This window comes from Panthera uncia, assembly GCF_023721935.1.
Source record: "Panthera uncia isolate 11264 chromosome B2 unlocalized genomic scaffold, Puncia_PCG_1.0 HiC_scaffold_25, whole genome shotgun sequence".
Lineage (NCBI taxonomy): Eukaryota > Metazoa > Chordata > Mammalia > Carnivora > Felidae > Panthera > Panthera uncia.
The window spans coordinates 20,203,925-20,219,378 of record NW_026057581.1 but is presented as its reverse complement, the minus strand read 5'-3'; the positions used below and the strand labels follow the sequence as shown (position 1 = coordinate 20,219,378).

At 43.6% G+C, this 15,454-nt stretch overlaps 1 protein-coding gene across 7 annotated transcripts in view; it reads left to right on the top strand.

Annotated features, from left to right (window-relative positions):
• Positions 1 to 15,454, top strand: part of RREB1 (ras responsive element binding protein 1) — a 179,822-nt gene that overhangs the window by 116,295 nt on the left and 48,073 nt on the right. For all 7 annotated transcript variants that reach the window (XM_049654872.1, XM_049654874.1, XM_049654875.1 and 4 more), the window contains 2 exons: positions 3,772 to 3,861; positions 5,235 to 5,398. In XM_049654872.1, coding sequence (XP_049510829.1) covers positions 3,772 to 3,861; positions 5,235 to 5,398 — 254 coding nt within the window. The remainder of the gene's footprint in view (positions 1 to 3,771; positions 3,862 to 5,234; positions 5,399 to 15,454) is intronic.

Sequence of the window (15,454 nt, the reverse complement as noted above, 5' to 3'; positions counted from 1 at the left end):
TTCCCTTGTCTCTGCCTGCCTCTCTTCCCATGGGTACCTGAGAAAATACTCAGCCTGTATGACTGTGGCCTGAGTCGAGACGGAGCACTAGCTCTGGGAAGAAAAGGTTTATTTCCACTCTCACGTGACTGTCCATCCATCCATCTATCCGTCCATCTCTCCATCCATCCACCCATTTCACAATATATACTTCCAGCCAGGTACTGCACCAGGTGGCAGGCATTTCGGGATGAACGAGATACGTACGGTCACCGTCTCCTCATCCTTCTATGTTCTGTCGGTAGAAAGTGGCATGGGTAGGGACGAGCCCGGCATTTCCCCGACACAGGTAGAGTTGACCGTGGTCCAGGCTCTGGTCCCTGCCCAGTGGTTCAGAGACAGGAGGTAGAACCCTAGAGTGTGACCCACAGCACCTCCATCCCTGCATGGTAAATGGAGGTGACTCTGCAGGTGTGGGCAAGCAAATGGGACAGGTGTACCTGAGCCATTTCCATCTACCTTCTGTGTCCTCCAGGGTTCCTCAGGGCATAGGCTCAGTGTTCGCAGGGGAGGTAACGTCTGGCCCAGAGGTAACGTGGAAAGACAGCGCATTAAAAACAGCAGAGCGCAGTTGGGGAGAGAGTGGGCATCACCCTTACCTGTGAGCGGGTAGGGAAGGCCGAGAGCGGGAGCCTGGGGAGAAGGCCCATCAGCACTAGCACCGAGTTCCAGGACAGATTAGCCACAGCCGGACGCCGACACGGGTGCCAGATTGTTTCATTATGGAATGGTTAGTTATCACATTAGCTGCTAATTTTATCTGTCAGCTCAGGAAGTCTGCTTCTTCCACCAGCACAGCCGCAGTAACTGGATTCACAGCAGGGCTGTTCTCTTTGCTGTTGGGTTTGTTTGTGAAAATTAAATCTGAGTCCAGAGGTTTCCTTCTCCCCGACCACTGTGGATTCTGTAGACCTGTGTGAGGGTCTGCGGAGTGCAGCTGCCAGCCTCACAGAAGGTTTGGTGCCGGAGGCTCCAAGGACCTACTCAGTGTGTCCAGTATCTACCTCCAGGTGTGCGCAGGATGGTTTTTTCAAGAAATGTGCTGCCTCAGGAGGCTACCCACACGGACGCCTGGCTTTTTGACATTTACTGACTTTTTCTTTTTTTAGAGAGGGAAAGAGCACCTGAGTGGGGAGAGGGGCACAAGGAGGGAGGGAGAAAAAGAGGGAGAGAGAGAATTCTAAGCAGGCTCCACACTCAGTGCAGAGCCCGACACAGGGCTCAATCCCACAACCCTGGGATCATGACCTGAGCCAAAATCGAGTCAGACGTTCAACTGACCGAGCCACCGGGCACCCATTTATTGACATCTTATTGATGAATCTTTCTTTAAAAAAAATTTTATTAATATATATTGTTCTATAACAAAAATACCCCAGGGACTAAGTTTGGGTCCGGCTATGAGACAGCCCTCATTATTATAGCGATTGCTTTCATTTTGTTGTGAATGCTTTCGTTTTTGATGTTTCTCTTTGGTGGTTCTTGGCCAGCTCCATTGTGGCTGGAGTCGGATAGGCCGAGAAGGAGTGACACCCCTCCCTGCTCCATACACATCATGCCCCTGGGAGGATGGTGGTGAGGCTGGCAGGTTTTTTTGTAACTGTCTCTGGGTTATCAGCTTCCTTAGGCTTCCTATCTGGTTTTTTTTGTTGTTGTTGTTGTTGTTGTTTTTTTTTTTAATTTGAGAGTGAGGGGCGCCTGGGTGGCTCAGTCAGTTGAGCGTCCGACTCTTGATCCCGGCTCAGGGCATGATCTCACAGTTCATGAGTTCGAGCCCCACATCTGACTGCTGCCAGCACAGAGCCTGTTTTGGATCCTCTGTCTCCCTCTCTTTCTGCCCTTCCCCTGCTTTTTAAAAAAAATTTGAGGGTGAAAAATATGTAGTGTACCTTTTCTCAGACCCAGTGCCACAGATGAGAGAAGCGTTTATATTGCTTAAAAATGAGGCCTGTTAGTCTTTGAAGAGGACACAGAAGTACCGTGGGCATATACATCCTGGACATCCTCATGCATTCGCTCCACCCCATCTGGTTTATGGTGCCATTTGTTTTTAGAGTCTTCAGAGTGATTTTTATTTTCATCGTCTCTCATGAGCCAACCACAAGGGTGTTTCCTTTCTGTGCCTTGGGGTTAATCCTTTTTTTGATCAGACTTGTGTAGCATAGTCATGCCCTAAACTGGGCATGGGCTGGGAGAGCAGCCGGCCTGAGTTTTAATCCTGGGTCTCCTACTTCATGGTTTCCTCATTTGAGACAGGTTACTTACCTCTCTGTACCTCAGTTTCCTCATCCAGAAAATGAGATCTGTAACCGTGGTTGTGACATTTCTATATGTAGCATTTAGCGCATAGTAAGTGTTCAAGGATGGGCATTATTTGCAAAGAACAGAAACTCATTCAGAGGAGTACAAGTAAAAACAGGTCTGTTGAAAGAAGTCTGAGGGTCCAGCCTGGCAGATGGTGCCGTCCCCTATCTCAGGCTACCTGGTCTCCCACTTCCGTGAGCACCCACGTCCTCCCCAGCTGCATTGTCATGGCTTGGGCTCGCCCCAGTGCTCAGCTCAGCCCCAGGACTACATGAACTTTGAATTCAGGTGTTCCTGATCACTTGTGGTAGTAACTTAGTCACCCCCAAACCTGGGTGCATATGAACAATGACTGGGGAACCTGAGAAACGAGCAGATTTCTGGGGTACACCCCCCCCCATTCTGAATCAGCATGCCAGGAGTCTAGTCTAGAACTATGTCGTTCAGAAATCTGCCCAGGTGATTCTGCTGATCAGTGGGAAACCCACTGATCTCAGTCTCTAAGCATCCTCATTTCAGATTCCTAGGCGAGATATCCATGCCTTGATCCTGTTGGTTTTGGGAGATGAGGGCAGAGACCGGGGACCATGTGGGTGAGGGGGCACGTCCTGGGCAGCTCCCCATGAATTATTTGGAGAAAGGAACCATACCACATGGCTAGTGAGGGAGCTCGTCCTTTTCCTTAGAAAGGTAAAAATCTATTGCTTGAAGGCAGCCTGTCCTGGGTGTGTAGAGGGAACATAAAATGAGCCACCTTGCCAAGTAGTGATCTGGTTCTTTTGTCACCCTCTGTGGAAGGCGTCAGCCCGGGTGTGCCCCCCCCATCACAGTTTGGAAAAGGACAGCATTCTTACTGATTATCGATGAGCGGTGTCAAGCAGGTGCAAGCAGCAAGTAAGAGGGGCATGTCGATGCCTGTGGGGCACACAGCTGGGCACGGAAGCCTTGTCATGTTGGGAGGAGAACTTCACTGCCTCTCCTGTGTGCTCAGGAGTAGTGACTGGAGCCACGTAGGTGGGGCTTGGGGAGAGAGCTATTCCGTTTCTACCTCTGCTGTGACTTGATCCTTGTTTTTTTTGTTGGCACTGATGATTAATTAAATGGTGTTTAATAAGAACACTGATATTTATGGAGCACTTAGCCTGTACCAGGCACTATTCCAGTGCTTAACATGTGCTCATTGATTTAATCCTCATCACAGCACGGTCTGGGAGATGCTGTTATTTTTTCCCATTTTACACATGAGGAAACTGAGGGCAGACAGGACTGTGACTTACCCAAGCTCATACCTGGACAGGCTCTGGAGACCATGCTCTCCGTGATTTATTGTTATGGCTCTTTGAGACACAGATGTTTACGACAGGAACAAGAGGCACTGGCTTACTGTGTGAGTTGAACTTGATTTTCCCTTGTATTATGTCTTTGCAGGAAACGAAAGAGGAGAAGTCTTCCTATAACTGTCCCCTGTGTGAAAAGATTTGCACTACACAGCATCAGCTAACTATGCACATCCGTCAGGTTTGCTGCCGATTTCATACTTGTATTAGAAATCTTTCTTCATTAAGAGAGGGCAGTTTGATCTTAGCAGATGCATTGTGGCTGAGCTTAATTCAGATTTAATATTTTAATAATCTCAAGGGGTGGTTATGAAATAAGTTTTTGCAGGTCCGTGTTACCGTGACAGAATCCCTGGTCAACACAGAATACCTTTTCAGAAGTTAGCAAACATCTAGCTAAAATGACCACATTGAACAGAAGACTTTTCATCATATGACTCATCAGTTTGAACCAAACCTCCTCACAGCACAGTGAGATTGTAGAGATAGATCCCAAGCCTTCATACTGCTATAAACTTACATCATGCGGCAGGAAATTTATTCATTTGGCATTTCTTTTGGCTTCTATATTATGACCTTTATCCTTCTCCCTTGCCTGGTGTGGCAAATTGATGACAGACTATGGATGAATCGAGAACAAAGAAGGATTAATCATATATACATACATGTGTGTGTGTGTGTGTGTGTGTATATATATATATATATATGTATATGTATATGTATATTTTTTTGTTGTTTGTTTGGAAATATATATATATTTTTGGAGTGGGAATGGATAATTTTTTTTTCATTTTATTTATTTTTTCATCATGACACAGGCACTCGGTAAGCCCCATCATCTCTTTCCCCCATCTGTCACCCACCTCCTCTCTGGTAACCCATCAGTTCTCTAAAGTTAAAAGTCTGTTTCTTGGTTTGTCTATCTCTCTCTCTCTCTCTTTTTCCCTTGCTCGTTTTTTTTTTTTTCTTAAATTCTGCATATGAGTGAGAAGGATTGACAATATTAAAATCATAACATGGCACTGAGGAATAATACCATTAAGTAACTTGGGTTTGGAGAGAAATGTTCCTTCTTAATGTATTTCAGAGGCTAGAACTCTAAACTGTGCAGTTTTCAGTTCTCTTTCCCTGACAGCAAGACTGAGTCAGCAAACTTGAAGAATGGATGTTGCCTTAATGCAAAGACCGTATTTCACGTTAGCTTCATAGTTGAGAGTCCTTCTGCTCATGTTAATGTATGTGGTCAGTCCATCTATGTGTGTCCCCAAGAAAGGCCTGCAGAGACCCCACCCCTCTCTGGGCCTTGCAGAAGTGTTTTCCAAAACTGGAACACGAAAGTGGAAGAAGATCACACAGAATAGTTATTTGCCTGTGTTCCTGGCAGATGTTGACATTTGGGAAGATATTTAAAATGAAACAACAACAAAAAAATATCAGAGAAGCTTTGCTGTTTTTTTTTTTCTTTTTTTATATAAAGCTCTTAATTTGCATTTCATAATTGCCAAGCTTTGACCCACCTTCTCAAGTGACCAATATGATGATTGCTTTCCCCAGCACAACACGGACACTGGAGGGGCAGACCATTCGTGCAGCATCTGCGGGAAGTCACTGAGTTCGGCCAGCTCCCTGGACCGCCACATGCTGGTGCACTCTGGCGAGAGGCCTTACAAGTGCACTGTGTGTGGCCAGTCTTTTACCACCAATGGGAACATGCACAGGTGGGTGAGGGCGGCCTTTGCCTCCGGAGGTTGACAGAAAGTCAAGTGGCCTTTGAGCCACCAGGGGACTTGCCTCCAAGCTCTTAGGATCTGTGCACTGCATGGAGAAGTGGGAGAGATGTGCTCATTCTCTCCAGTGTATGGGACGTGTCTGGCCATGGGAAACAGAAGTACCTGGGCGAGGTCTTTGGCCTTTGGGGATCCTCAGGATGAAACACAGAGTCCTTCCCCCTCTGCCAATTGGAGTTTCTTTGTTTGGGTGCCAGAGGTGGGCAGCTTATCAGATACTGAGGAGCCCTCAAGGAATAGCACGGTAACCCTTGCCTCTTAAAAATCTATTTGCATATGCCTCCCAGATTCCCTGCAGCTCTTTTCCTTGCGAAAAATTTCTGGGGCTTTTGAATAAATAGTGAGATGGCCTGGTCTTAGAACTTCAGGATAAGATGGGATAAAATGAAGAAAAAGAACATCTGATAAATGTCAGGAATTTATTTCTTGAGGGAGAAAAGCAGCTCACTCAGAAGTGGGAGAGAGCCCCGTGGTGGGCATATTAAAATTGTGTGGGACAAAACCAATAGAAAATAAACTTTATAGAATGATTACATATGGTTTGAGGGGTTAGAACAAAAAGACTTTTTTTTAATGCTCATTTTTTTAAAAAATGTTCATTTATTTTGAGAGAGAGTGTGAGCAGGGGAGAGGGGGAGAGAGAGAGAGAATCTCAAGCAGGCTCCACCCTGTCAGCACAGAGCCTGATGCTGGGCTCGAACTCCCAAACTGTGAGACCATGACCTGAGATGAAATCAAGACTCCGACACTTCACTGATGAGCCGGCCACCCAGGCGCCCCTTAAATGCTCCTGTTTTACACAAACATTTTAGGAACATCAAGACTCTAGGGAAAGTTTTTAAAGGGACTCAAAAAAATATCACCTTCTCAGAAAAACCAGACTATTCTTACTTTTCTATATTTCCTTTCCAGGCATCACGCTGCTCTGCTTTTTAAAAATTGACTAACCACCCCTCCCCTCCCCGCCATTATTTTTTTTAACACGTTTTTTTCCAAAGAACACTTTACAGCGTTACTGTGAAATTGATACTTAATTATATACCAATACTAAAAGGAAATAGGCCAGTTTATTCTACCTAAAACCGTATTATGAACCACTGATGGTGTACTTGGGACATACTGGTAATAGTGATAGATCTCTGGCTTTTGGAATTAGGCACTCGGTGTCAAATCTTCACTCTGCCACTTGTAAGTTTTCCATTCTTGAGCAAGTTTCTTAACCTTTGTACCTCGTTTTCCTCCTCACTGAAACGAGCCTTTTAATAGTATCCACCATCTCACTGGAGTGGGGTGAGGGTGAGGAGATCATGAATTTTGCACACAGTCAAGGCACATGGCAAGCACTCCGTAAATGTTATCTGTCATTACTGTTTGCATTTCTAAGTAATGCTGCAGGAATCCAAAGCCTGTGGATTTCTCAGTCTGGACTGGAAGGAAGGTGTATAGTGTGACTTTACAAAAGGTATCAATATTTTAAAGGATTTTTACAAAGTATTTTACTTTTTTTCTTTCCATGTAAATTTCAGTCCTCTTTGCCCCTCATCTCCTTCTGGGAGTGTTTTTGGGCAGGAAGAAGGAGGTGAATAAATATCATCACCATTTTTTAGTATTCTTTTTTACATTTTGGCTTTTTGCTTTTTTACCACCGTGTTCAGCCCATCAGGATCAGTTTACCTTCTTTTGCCGTTTTGTTTTGCCTGGTCCTTCTATCCTCTCCCCCCCCCCCCCCCCCCCCCCCCCCAAAAAAAGAAGTCCTTTGTCCCTTACATATTTGCCCTCTCAAAATCTGTTCCTGGGTATTGCCTATTTCCTTCTTGGGCGGTTTCCCTGCTTCCTCTTCCTGAGACCCATGCCCAGTGGAACCTCCCATGGAGAGGGCAGTGGGGCGCATTAGTGACAATTACTGTCCTTGAGGCTGCGCTGGCCCTGAGCGCTCACTGTTGATGATTCTCCACGAGACCTCTCTGGTCTTGGGCCCAGTCACTTCTGACTGGGAAAATTTCCATTTGGGGACAGCATCTGTGATTGAATACGGCACATGTCAAGCACATCTGTAAATAGTTACTGCCTTCTACAGTGATGTATCAGACAATGCATCTTATAAATAACCATAGTTAAAGCTACAGTTACTGTGTGCATCAGGCACTGGGCTCGACACTTTGCTTTTTTTTTTTTTCATCTTTAGGAGATATAATTCATATGCCATATATTTCACCCATTTAAAGCGTACAATTTAGTGTGTTTCAGTATATACACAGAGTTCTGCAGCTATCACTACAATCAATATTCAGCCATTTTCATCATCCCGTAAAAGAAACCCCATACCCATCAGTAGTCTCTTCTCATTACTCCCCACCCTCCAGCCCTAGGAAGACACTAATCTACTTTTTGTCTCTGGATTTGTGTACTCTAACATGTGGCCTTTTGTGACTTGCTTCTTTGCTTACCATTATGTTTTTAAGATTTATCTATGTTATAGCACATATCCGTGCTTCATCCTTTTTTGTTGTTGAATAATAGTCCATTGTATGGATCTACCATATTTTATTTTATTTATCTCTTCATTGATTGGTGGACATCTGAGTCATTTCCATTCTTTGGCTATTATGTATGATCCTCCTGTGAACATTCTCATCCAGTCTTTTTGTGTGAACATAGGTTTTCATTTCTCTTGGGCAGATACTTCAGAGTGAAGTGGCTGGGTCATGTGGTAACTCTATGTTTAACATTTTGAAGACCTGTCAAACTGTTTTCCAAAGTGTCTGCATCGTCTTACATTCCCACCAGCAGAGTGTGAGGGTTGCAGCTTTTCCACATCCTTGCCAACACCTGTTACCGCCTGTCTTTTTCATGAAAGCCATCCTCTTAGGTGTGAAGTGGAATCCCATGAGTTTTATAATTGTAGTTCTTACATTAAGTCTGTGATCTGTTTTGAGTTAATATTTGAGTATAGTGTAAAGAAGGGGTCCAACTTTAGTCTTTGGCACTTTGTTGAAAAGGCTTTTCTTTCCCCCATTCAGTGGTCTGGCCACTCTTGTCAAAATTCAGTTGACCATCAGTGGAAGGATTTTTTTCTCTACTCAGTTCTGTTTCATTGATCTATATGTCTTCATGTCTACCCCAAGGCCTAACACTGTATTGATTACTGCAACTTTCTGGGAGATGTGAATCCTCCAAATTAGGTCTTTTTTACGATTGTTTTGGCTACTATGGGTTGCTTGGATTTCTGTATGAATTTTAAGAACAGCTTGTCAATTTCCACACAAAAGGCAGCTGGCATAAGGGTTATAAAGTACGTAGATCAATTTGGAGGTATTGTCCTCTTACCAGTGTTAAAACTTTGAGATATTTTCTATTTATGTCTATTACATGTTAATAGATTTCTGCCAACTGTGTTTTAAATAGTTTTCAAAGTGCAAGTTTTGTATTTATTTTGTTAATTAATTTCTAAGTGTCCTTTTTTTAACGGTATTGGAAGTAGAATTGTTTTGCTTTGTTTTTTAACATTTATTTTTGAGAGAGCACACACGTGTGAGCGAGCGGGGGAGGGGCAGAGAGAGAGAGGGAGACACAGAATCCGAAGCAGGCTCCAGGATCCCAACGCAGGGCTTGAACTCACGAACCGTGAGATCATGATCTGAGCTGAAGTTGGACGCTTAACCGACTGAGCCGCCCAGGCGCCCCTAGAATTGTTTTGTTTTTGTTTTTGTTTTAATCTTTATTTTTGAGAGAGAGGGAGGGGAGGGGCAGAGAGAGAGGGGGACGCAGAATACAAAGCAGGCTCCAGGCTCTGAGCTGTCAACACAAAGCCTGACATGGCCCTCGAACTGCGAACTGAGAGATCATGACCTGAGCTGAAGTCGGACACTTAACCGACTGAGCCACCCAGGTACCCCTAGAATTGTGTTTTTGATTGTTCATTGCTGGTGTATAGAAATACTCACATTTTGTACTGCTCTTGTTTCCTGCAACTTTGCTGATCTTGTTTATTCATTCTAATGGTTATTTGGTGAATTCCTTAGGATTTTCTGTATATGACATCATGTCACCTACAAATAGAGACAGTGTGCTTCTTCCTTCGAAACTAATCTGGATGCCTTATTTTTCTCGCCTGCTAGCCCTGGCTGGCCCCTCCAGCGCAGTGTTAAATAGAAGTGAAGAGAACGGACACCCTGGTGTTATTTCTGTTCTTAGGGAGAATGCATTCAGTCTTTCTCCATTAAGTATGGTGTTCATTATGGGTTTTTCATAAATGCCCTTTATCAGTTTGAGGAAGTTCTTTTCAGTCCCAGTCCACTTAGCACTTTCATCGCGAAAGGGGGTTGGATTTTGTCAAACGCCTTTTTTTTTTTTTTTTTTGCATTTATTGAGATGGTCTGATTATTTTTTACCTTTCTTGTGTTCTGTTTTGTATGTTAAACCAGCCTCCTTCCTGGGATGAATCCCACTTGGTACAGTCATTTTCACATGTTGATGGACAGGGTTTGCTAGTATTTTATTACAAGACGTTTGCCTATATTCATAAGAGATATTGGTCTGTCGATTCCTTATGAGTCCTTGTCTGGGCACTACTGCTAGTCTCGCAGAGTGAGTTGGGAAGTATTCTGTCTGCCTCTGTTTTTTGGAAGAGTTTGTTGGTGTTAATTCTTCTTAAGAGTTTGGTAGGACTCACCAATGAAGCCACCTGGGTTTTTCTTTCTGAGAAGTTTTTAAATTACTAATTCAGCCTCTTTACTTGTGATCGGTCTGTTTCACATTTCTGTTTCTTCTTGAGTCTATTTCCGTCGTTTGTGTCCGTTCCAGGAATTTGGCCATTTAATCTAAATTATCTTATTGGTTGGCCTACAGTTGTTCACTTTCCCTTTATAGGCCTTTCTGTCCTGAGTCGTAATGCCCCCTCTTTTCATTCCTGATACCAATCACTTGCGTCTTCTTTATTTTTTTTCCTTAGTCAGTCTAGCTAAACATTTGTCAGTTTTATTGAGATGTTCAAAGAAACAATTTTTGATTTTGTAGTTTTATTCTCTGTTGCTTTTCTGCTGTTTCATTAATTTCCCACTCTACATTATTTCCCTCTTTCTATGTGCTTTAGGGTAGCTAGCTCTTTTTCCAGCGTTTAAAAGTAGAAGGTGAGGATATTGATTTGAGAACATCTTTTGTACCACAGGCATGTACAGCTATAAATCTCTTTTTAGGCATTCTTTAGTTATATCTTGCGTTTCCTTGTTCATTCATCTCAAAGTATTTTCTAATTTCCCTTGTGATTTCTTCTTTGGCCCGTTGGTTATTTCAGAATGTTCAGCGTCCGCATATTTGCGAATCCCCAAATTTCTTTCTGCTATTAATTTCTAATTTCATACCATTGTAGTTGGAGAACATACTTTGTATGATTTCAATCCTTTGAAATTTCTGGAGGCTCATTTTATGGCCTAGCATATGGTCTGTCCTGGAGGATGGCCCGTGTCTCTCTGAGAAGAATGTTCGTTCTGCTGTTGCTTGGTGTGTCCTCTGGAGGTGCCGGGAGGTCTAGCTGGTTTATATGTTGTTCACATTTTCTCTTTCTTGTCGATTGCCAATTTTTTTTATGCACTCTACCTGTAAGGTTTGTGGAATTGCTATCTCATTTTGCATGAGGAAACTTGCTTGGGATCAGAGTAACAGCCAAGGTTGAGACTTGAATGTCAGCTGTGGGCTTAGTGGCCATGCTTGTAATGACTATGAGAAAGAATTGATAATAGTGTTTGTATCATTTTTTATATTAGAAAAAGCACTCTTTCACCCACCCCCAAAGCAGCTCCATGCTCTCGTAGAGCATTACAGTTGACCCTTGAACAATGCAGGGGTTGGGGGTGCCAACCGCCAGTCAGTCGAAAATCACACAACTCTTCTGACTCTCCCAAAACTTAACTACTAATAACCTGCTGTTGACTGGAAGCCTCACTGAGCACATAAACATATATGTTGATTAACATGTATTTTGTATGTTGTATGTATTATATACTATATTTTTACAACAAAGTAAGCTACAGAAAAGAAAACATGATTAAGAAAATCATAAGGAGGGGCATCACCTGGGCAGCTCACTCAGTTGTTCATCTGACTCTTGATTTCAGCTCAGGTCATGATCCCAGGGTGGTGGGATCGAGCCCCACTTTGGGCTGTGCACTGAGCATGGAGCCTGCTTAAGATCTTCTCTCCCTCTTTGCCCCTCTCCTCTGCTCACACACACACTCTCTCTCTCTCTCTAAAATAAAATAAATAAAAATACACTTTAAAAAATCATAAGGAAAATACATTTACAGTACTTCACTGTACCAAAAAAATCTATAGATAAGCAGACCTATATAGTTCACACCCCCATCGTTCAAAGGTCAACTGTATTTTTAACGTTAAACTATTTCAGCCAAGTTATTTCAGTCACTTTATTTAGTGAGCATGGGATAGCCTTTTATTGGATTTTATGACGGTTTTTTGTTTGGTATACATGGGTAGAAATGATCCTCAATTTTTTATAGCTCAGCCCTTGATATTATCCTAAGATACAGTTCTTATTTGTAAACAGTATATATTGGACTTGTTTGTAAACTATTGTTTATAAATATTTTTTTTTTCAAGCAGGCCTTAGGGATGTTTGTGCTAATTTTGGATTTTGTACTGATTTTATTTATCATGAGTCATCTTGATTGGGAGCGGAGGACTAATTGTTGTGGGCCAAGTTCTAGGCCTAATTCTGCAGGACGCCACAGGAATCTCTTAATTTGTGTACACTTTAACAGAATGGCATAGGAAGACCTCGTTGAGAACTTATGCTCAAATGCAGCAATGTTTGTGAAAGCATTTCGAAGGATAACAGTGCAGCATGGAAATGTCGTGGGTGGGGGATGTTTCTCAGTTTGTATTATTGGAGCTGAAAGCACACTTGTGATACTCTGTGAAGCGTGTGCCACTCCTAGCTGTGTGACCCTAGAGAAGTTGTTTGGCCTCTCTGTGTCTCGATTACTTCATCCATAGAAACCTGTACCAGTGTTATGGCTACACTGTGGGGATTCACAAATTAATACATGCAGAGCACTTAGGATGTTTATCAGTGGTCACCAGTGTTGCTCTCCTACTGCCACTGAAGGACAGACAGTATGCCAAGTAAGCATTCCTATAATACCAGAAAATAAATCAAGAGGTTGCTTTTATTTTTGTTTTCTTTTTGCTACACACTGAATCTGTAATTTAACATTTAGAATATTTGAGTTCATCATACCACATTTATTTTGCCTTTTCTGCAGAAAATTGCAAATAATAGGTTAAAAGAACATTTCAGTTTGTGGTAATCAATCACAGTCATTACCACTTTCATTTGCTGGTGAAACCGTACTTTTGGGGAAAAAAAATTATAAAAATGTGAAAACATAAAAAATGTGTTAGAGAGAGTGGAGTTAGACTTCTTTGTCCCAGGGATCTGTTCCAGAACGTGAGACTCAAATAGTGAGCTGTGATCTCCCCTGAGCACATATCTGTGTTTCATTAATCAGAGACCAGAGCTGTCCTGGGATGCGTGTGTGCAGGAATTAAAAAGAACAGCGAAAACCCACGTTTTGAGGAGCTGTATCCTCACTCAATTTTCAGAGTATGGAAGGAAGTCAGTCGACTATGAGTTTGATGCTGAAGACGGAAGTTCTGTTTCTCTTTTTCCTCCTTTCTCATTTTCCTTCTTTTGCTGCTGCTTCCCACGTCTGTGGCACTGGCTGGGATCAGGGAAAGCCAGGAGCTCATCTGTGGGGGCTCTGGGGCCCACGCCCCGCTGAGTGATCCAAGACCCCCTGGCCTGCATTCATTTCCCCCTGAGTGCTGGGCGCTCTCACCACCCCCATGTGTCCCATTCTGTCTTGTTGACAACCAGGCCCTCCTTTTCTGTGTCAGTTTCAGGGTCTGATTTTCAGCTTCTCCCCTGAGGCGTGCAGATTCAGTAGGACCCCTGCTATGACATGATTCCTTGTGGTGTGGCTTTCTAGATCCATTTCCCCAAGGCTCGATTCTGGCACACAGTATCATTTAGGAACAGATTTCACCTTCCCTCCGCCTCCTGCTCCAAAGGGCATCTGCATGTGCACAGGTGATGCCTATCTCCGCATGTACACGTTCTTCCAGATAAGCCTCGCCTTCCCAGTGGTTAGTGTTGAGCAGGCTGCTGTAGAGGGCAGATCTGGGCTCCATCCCAGACTCTGGTTGCTGCTGCACTCAGAGGTCCTCCGTGTACATCTCGCAACCCAGACCCCAGGAACTACTCCTTTTCAATTTCAGGTTGTTCTTAACCGACATTGAGGCACTCTGTCGCCACCCACTTTATGAAGCAACTCATTCTGTTTCCTTTGGCCGCTAGTCATTTTAGGATGATGCAGTAGTTACCTTTGTTTATAAGACTAGTCAATCTTTTGGTAGCGTTTCCTTAGTCTTAGGAGGGGAGCCTCAGCGCATAAGCAAGAGACCGTGTCAATCTGTTACCAGATCGGGTACACTTGTTCAAGCTGCCGCTTCCCTGTCTGCGGATTTTCGTGTTTTTGAGGTTTCGAAATCCTTCGTCCCAAACCATCTGACCACAGCTTAGTTTCCAAGCAGAATAATAGGCTGCATCAAGTGCAAAACACGCATCACGGAAAGATCACCGCGGCTCCAACTTTTAACTTCCCCCAACTCTTTATCAGTTGCTCCCACGTTGAAAATTTGGATTGAGCAGTACTTGTCTTCCAAAACAAACTTGGGAAACTGAGCCAGAGCACACCCGCCGGGAGAGCTCGATGTAGGAAAAAGGGCATTGAGCTTTGCGATTTGCAAAACTTTCCAGAAAGTGCTGGACTTCAGAGCTATGCAGAAGTGATGATATTTGAAAGAGAAGATAGAAGTAGATCTCCTTTGGGAAGAAATCCTACCTCCAAAATGGGTGTTTTTCCTTTGCCAGAATGTAATTGCCTTGAGAAAATAGGAAATTAGTTTCCACTTTGCTCATTTTACAAAGTGGAGACTTCAAAGCCATAAAGAGAGTTGTGGAGTTTGTGTTAACGTTACAGACATACCAAAGACCCCAGCAGGACTGGGCTTTCCTAACCAGCTTCTCCATTCATTCTCCAAAGAGCAGGCATGTGTCTGCATTTTGGCCATGTCAGTGGAAGGGGCAAGATGAGGAAGCGAAATGCCTGGAGTGTCCTTTAGTTATTTGGGCACAGGCTCTATTTCCTACTGCAACGGGAACGACTTTCTCTGTTGCTAAGTGCAGGAGACATAGACCCGGAGGATGCCGCTGGATAATGGACAGTCTTCAGGAACAGAGGCTTATGTGTTCCTATTATGCTGGAAGAAAACGTTCGCAGTACAGAAATGTGACCCTGCCCCATGACAAATGAGGCCGTGGAGGCTCTGAATTTAGCTCACTACTCTCGGATACTTAGGTGGAGCCAGCCCTTGGCATGCACAACTGAACTTGGGTATCCAAACAGGTGGCCAGCATTTAAAGACAGAAGGAACAGAGGTAGGGCAGTGTCTTGGAAGGGGACAGTCACTTCTTTACCCTCAGAGCCCAGCAAGAGGAAGGGCCCTGTGAACTTCTTTCATGGTAAAAACGAGTTTCTGAGGACACCCTATGACTAGTTCTGGGACTGGCTGCTTCTCCGGAGTGGAGGTGGGCACTCGGAGGCTCAGCTAGTCCCATCTTGAAACAAGTCTTAATCACCAGGTACTCACTGACTCCCCTGACAGATTCCTTTGAAGGAAGGAAGGTATCGTGTGACATGGGAAGAAATAATTTCTAGGATAAAAATCTGGGTCATCCTACCCAGGACTGTGTGAACTTTTTTTTTTTTTAAACCTATTTCTATTAAAAAGAAGGAAACAATTATTATATAATGATGTTTCAATTGTCTACAACTAAGTATCTTCCCCTTGAGGAAAGACAAATCAGAAGAGAGTGTCTCTCGGGGGTGCTCAGAGATCTTAACATAG